We start from the raw sequence: 5,967 nt of genomic DNA, 5'->3' as shown, positions 1-5,967 counted from the left end.
AACACGACAGTTCTTGCCCAACAAATACTCCCCAATAGTCACGATTGTAACACGCAAAATCACACACAATGAACATTACTACTCTTTTTTTCACAATGAACCATCAAAGAACTTGCAAATAAAAGAAAAAGTGTGCTCTAAAGAGAGTGAGGTCTAGACAGTCGAAGGAAGGTATTGTCTTTTTTTTTTGAAATTTACACATTAAAGACAAATGCTTGGACAAATTGGCAATGTGAACGAACAATCCCACAAATTACATGAAACAGCATTGCGTGGGCTTTGCATTTAACAAGAGATATGACAGATTCTATGCTTCGTAAGTTGACAGTTAGTCATCAAATTACAAACATTGAATAGAGATCTTCAGGCCAAAAGCATAAATCTATAAAATATGGAGGTATGATCACATGATGTTCGTGAGTGGGTGTGTGAAGGAGGTGTTTTTTTTTTCCTCCTTATAAACATCCGGGTCACCAGCTATTGTGCTTGCTTTTTGAGCGCAAAGGAGTTGTACTTGTCTATCATATTACCTAAGTAAAAGCAAAATTGAGGATCAGTGCTACAGAGACATATTACATGGACATTCAACCGCAAAGAGCACCGGGTATTACATTAGGGAAGACCTTGAAGATTCTTCCCGATTACCTGTGGCGCATGAGTATTTGCACTTTCCAAGCTAAACACATTAGTTGCGTACCCTTGAAACATGTGTTTCTTCTCCGAGAGGACACCAAAACGTACAAGGTAAACGAGACTAAAGCAAAGGCCGGGGGAAAAATGACCAAAGAGAAGGGTGCGAGTGTGCGTCATAATATCAGAGTTTGTATGTGCATCGTTTTGGGTTTTTTTCTTTTTCGATGAAAAGTAGCAAGAGTTCATTCGAATTTGCTGTAGACGTTTGCTTAGGACGGTCTGAGGTTGATCGTTACAATAAAGAGAAAACTCACAAAATTGTCGATACACGCCTAACCGCTTGCGGAGAGACGGTGAAAGGGAGTGAAAAGAAAGCAAGAAAGTGGGGGGAGGGAAAATTATTAGAGGATGCAAGCCCATTTAGACGCGTAGAGAGATTAACTTGGCGGAATGTCAACAATGAAAAAGTGATGCACACAAACAGCTTCTGGCATAGGAGCATAGTGAGGGAGTTAATATCTCGCTTGGTCCCATTCACTCTTTCTCCAGTCGTGTTTGCTTCGTGATGTAACATTTATTTGATCTGCGATGTGCTTTCGAGTGCATGGTTGCAGATGGTGTAGGGCGAGTTTACACAACGCAGTGTTTGGATTTCGGAAGAGAAGGGATAAAAAGAGAGGCGGTGTGAGAGAGGGAGAAGGGGGAGAGCGTTATGTGGGGTGATCATTAGCTCTAGTGGTTCTCTTTCTATCCCTCTCTTTCTTTTGAAGAGGGTACAAGTGGAGGAAAGTGAGGGGGGGGGGGACTGAGAGCGCACTTAGGATCCAGGTTTTTCTGTTAGCACAACCACGCTACCAAAATGAGTGGAGATCAAATATTGGTGTAAGACAAGCTGTAATGGCGGGGTATTGTGTGCAGTTTCCTGACGAGCACTTGTGTACCCCTGTGATTAAATTCAAATTTGAAGCTTGGCCACCAACGGCATGTTACGGTGAAATCTCCCGTCCCATCACACAGAACATAAGGGGTCAATCAATGTCTTCATACGTCTGAAAAGTATCACAGGATACGAAAATAGATTCATTTCTGCAAACAATACGACATGATAAACCCAGTTGCGTACTCTGGCTAATTTCAAAAAGGTTTTGGGTACGAAAAAGTGGTGAGAAAATCTACTTTCCACTGTAGATTCGGTTAGTTCAGCCTATCATCCGATGCATGTCACGGACATCTTATCTGCCCGATTATGAGCAAAGTGAGCAAATCATGCTTGTTACGTTATGGTCAATACAACCCTACACATAAAAACAATGCTGCCATGGAACTGCAAAAAAGGGCTTTCTTTGAAGTGGCGTGAAAGAGTAACAATACCGAGATATCGTACACATAGGCCTACATCATTTAACATGATAACCATGAACTCATGAAACATACACAAAGCAGTTAATGACAGGCTGATCTTTTCGTGGGGTACACAACAAAAGTAGGCGTGGTAAAAATTTCCACGGAATAAAACTTTTTCTTCCATTTGAAGAACGCTCGGTTAAGCCATGTACGAGGAAAAGCACGCATAAACGAAGTGGAAGGTTGTTGATTGCAATACTCTGTGTAACTGCATGCGTTACATGACCCCGACCATAACACTGAAAAGCAATAACAAATCTGTTTCACATGATATGGAAGGAAACATGGGTAACTATAGATTCTTCTGGGACAAAAGATATGATGGTGAAATTGTAGACAAATAGCCGAAGACAACATCTCCCTACAGGAAGCAAAGTGAAGTTTGATTTTGTAAAAGGAGAATGTAAAACACAGGAGATGTAACAGATTGAATGGCAAGAATACAGAAGTCCAAATTTAACTACTTAAAAAAACACACGAAAGTACAAATCTGAAATCAAGCATTTCAGAAAGCATAATTCGTCATAGGAGAAATAAAAAAAGCAAACTAAGATTGGTCCTTTCATCTTCATATTAGTTATGACGATTGTACAAAGATGAATATAACGACGAAATAAAATGACGAAAATCAATGGGTGATTTGTCGACTGTAGTCTGTTCTGTGCTTCTATCATAAACACATATCGATTCGAAGTGACGTTTTTTGTTCGTGAAATAAATACTGTGAGTGTTTGCAAAGGAGTCCCAACAGAAGAGTGTTGTGTGACGTCATTCGGGCAACGTCGACGTCGATCACACGTGCGAATTCGGAATGGTCTTTAGAATGACGGGCTTGCATGTGTATGTTCGCTCTCGCTTCGGGCAAGCCTTTCTGCCTAGTAACCGATTCGTGAACCCCTGCCACGACGTGAGGGTCTTCCCAGTCCAGATCCAAACACCCGACGTTATTCCGACAACAAGGCACATGAAATATTTGAGCATGAACACGGCGTATTCCGGCTTCGACGCCTGCGCCGACTCGCAGGGACACGTGATGCTCCGCTCCCATGCCGATCGCGAGTGCTGCTCGTAGATGAGGATGGCGACGACGATGGTGGCGGGCACGGTGTAGAGGACGGTGAAGATGCCGATTCGGATCATGAGTTTCTCCAGTTTGTCCGTCTTGCGACCTCCCTGTTTGATGACGCTCCTGATCCGGAAGAGGGAGACGAAGCCAGCAAGGAGGAACGACGACCCGATGATGAGGTACATGAAGAGCGGGGCGAGCACGAAGCCGTTGAGTTTGGTGACGTCGTGGTTGCCAACGTAGCAGATGCCGGCGATGGGGTCGCCGTCGACGGAACTGAGGGCGAGCACGGTGATGGACTGGATGCTGGGGAGGAGCCAGGCAGCGAGATGGAAGTACTGCGAGTAGCTGGCGATCGCCTCGCTTCCCCACTTCATCCCAGCCGACAGGAACCAGGTAAAGGAGAGCACCACCCACCAGATCGAGCTCGCCATGCTGAAGAAGTAGATGAGGAGGAACACGATGGTACACATGGCTGGGCCAGTCGAGCCCATCCGGATGTAGTCACCATTACACGCTAGCTGCTCGTGCCCCACAATGAGTCGGATGATGAAACCGAGCGAGACCAGGAGGTAGCATCCACTCATGAAGATGATGGGTCTCTCAGGATATTTGAACCTTCCCATATCGATGAGGAACGTCGCTACAGTCATGAGAGTCGACACAAAGCAAAGGATGGACCACAGTCCGATCCAAAAAGTCGCGAAGGTATGCTCGTCTTCGGTGAAGAAGGCACTCTTACATGGGGCAGCGCAGTTTGGCACACCACCTGTCGAGACCCTGCCATGATACGGGTGGGCCTCGGGGACGGAGATGAGACGGTCGTTGCAGCCACACTCACACGGCTCCTGCGTCGGTCGTCGAGTGTAGAGGTTTCCAGGGCGGGTCATCGCTGGAATGGTTGGCTTGTTCGTTCCCTCGTTCGTGTGATTCGAGTCCATGCACAGGTTTTCCGGATCACCAAACTCGGGCAGGTTTTCGCACTGCATGCGTTCCGGCCAGGTGAATCCGTATTGTCGCATCACCGGACCGCAGCCTGCTTTGGCCCTCTCGCACACCGATCGACACGGCATAAGGGGCTTGGAGTATTCGACAAGGCAAATCGGCGTGTACATACTGCAGAGTAAGAACTTAAGATCGGCAGAACACTTGATCTCCACAAGGGGCCAAAACTGATGCACTTCTAGCCCGGCTTCGTCCTGCGTGTGATGATTAAACTGGTTCGGCATGTACGTCATATTATAACCAACATCTCTACACATGGGTACTGTAATTGGTTCACACTTCACGTCGCGCAGACAATTCACAATTTGTAAGTGGCACAATGACAAGAAAGTTACTAACACTGATAAGTTCCAGTGAAAGCAGGATGATCGGGTGATGACGGCTCTGTAGGCAACCATGGTGGAAACTGTTTCTGACTGTCGTGAAACCAGAGAATTCAGTCGTGTCGTTCAAGTCCCAGTTCAATCTGCTATACTTTGTCGTCTGGTATCAGAGCAGCACGCAGAAAAAACTGAGAGATTACCGCGTAGTCCAGGCCTTTTGTGTTGCAACAGCCCCGCGCGAAGCCCTGGTTAAACAGTCGCTCGCTGTTGATCAAACAGGACTTGTACTCCGCTACCGTATCTCCGTTTACTTTAGGTCCACTGCAACCCCCACTCAACTCCGTGCGGGCCCGGGTCGGTCTGCGCTCGCTGAACTTTTACCAGCCCGGCAACAATTGGTCCTCTTTGCTAGACAAACACGATTCCGCTCTAACACACATACTATTCAAAACTTGTTTTCTCCTGCCGGGGTCGAGATGAGGGGCACTCACTATGTATACAAGAAATCCATACAGTAAGAATCATGCAAGTTCCAAAAAGAGGAGGGTGAAACAGAAGAAAAAAAAAAGAGGGGTCACCGGCAAACTGAATGCTGGATTTTCCTCACTGTCTTTTCGGAGCAAAATAATATCAACTCTGCGAGATGATGCGAATGCCTTCGATTTCTAACGAGCAAGCCGGCTGACGCCCAACGTCGAATACCGTCTGCAGCCACTCAAAGGTCCTCTTATCTCGATCGCAGATTTTCACTTTGCCGCGTTGTCAGCTTTCAAGAGCGGTGCTAGAAACCATTTGGTGGCCCACGACGTACTTTCACTGCGATTTCCCACTTCCCTCGATGTCAGACAGTGATGGGGAGATGGAAGGGACGGGGAGGGGGTAAGCCTGTTGTCGTCCGCTAATGCAATCACAGCGTCCAATCTCCTAAAGCCATGTGTACGAGACGACGGGGCAAGTTCAGTGTACGATCGACGGTGAAAGGCGGTTGATATATGATGACGTTTAGGGTACCACTGCTGCGGTATTAATAATATCGGGCTGCCAACGATTTATGTGCGCGCACATAATATACGCACACATCCAATCAACTACCACACACCACTCGCCTCGTGTCGTGTGCTTCAAGTTTACGGACGGGGCGAGAGAATAACTGGAGAGCAAGGAGATACGATCCGTTCGCTGTGGTGGCTAACCCGAGTTGTGCTTGCCTGTCGTCAATTGTGGAGGGTTTGTATAGTGAATTGGATCCACCTTTGAGTGACGTCCCCTAGATTCGCGACAAGCTCGTCACTTCATTATGTCCCCATTGACGAGGGGACAGCGCGCAGCCCGTCAATCAAGCAACGAGACAGTCCCTCCAATTAGCACATTGTTATATGACGTCACGGATCAGTGCCTCGGCTTAGAGAGCAAGTTGTGGGGGCTCGCCCCACGTAGTCTACGCAATTCAGCCCTTATCATCTCCCGCCTCACCACTCCCACTATCATTCGCTACTTGGTGTACCCACCATTATTGTGCTTGACGTTCCCGTCACT

General features: G+C 47.0%; 1 protein-coding gene across 1 annotated transcript; it reads right to left on the bottom strand.

Moving 5' to 3' along the window:
* Positions 1–907: 907 nt before the first annotated feature.
* LOC139718530 (frizzled-5-like) lies at positions 908–5,613 on the bottom strand. Its single transcript, XM_071630002.1, has one exon. It carries the CDS (start codon positions 4,504–4,506, stop codon positions 2,830–2,832), a length of 1,677 nt encoding a protein of 558 aa, XP_071486103.1. The 5' UTR covers positions 4,507–5,613; the 3' UTR covers positions 908–2,829.
* Between the last annotated feature and the right edge of the window lie 354 nt (positions 5,614–5,967).

This window comes from Diadema antillarum, unplaced genomic scaffold, assembly GCF_040938485.1.
Source record: "Diadema antillarum isolate AM-2024a unplaced genomic scaffold, OU_Dant_1.0 scf00000095, whole genome shotgun sequence".
In the NCBI taxonomy this organism is placed as follows: domain Eukaryota; kingdom Metazoa; phylum Echinodermata; class Echinoidea; order Diadematoida; family Diadematidae; genus Diadema; species Diadema antillarum.
The sequence above is the reverse complement of the archived record's forward strand: the minus strand, read 5'-3'. Positions and strand labels throughout refer to the sequence as shown.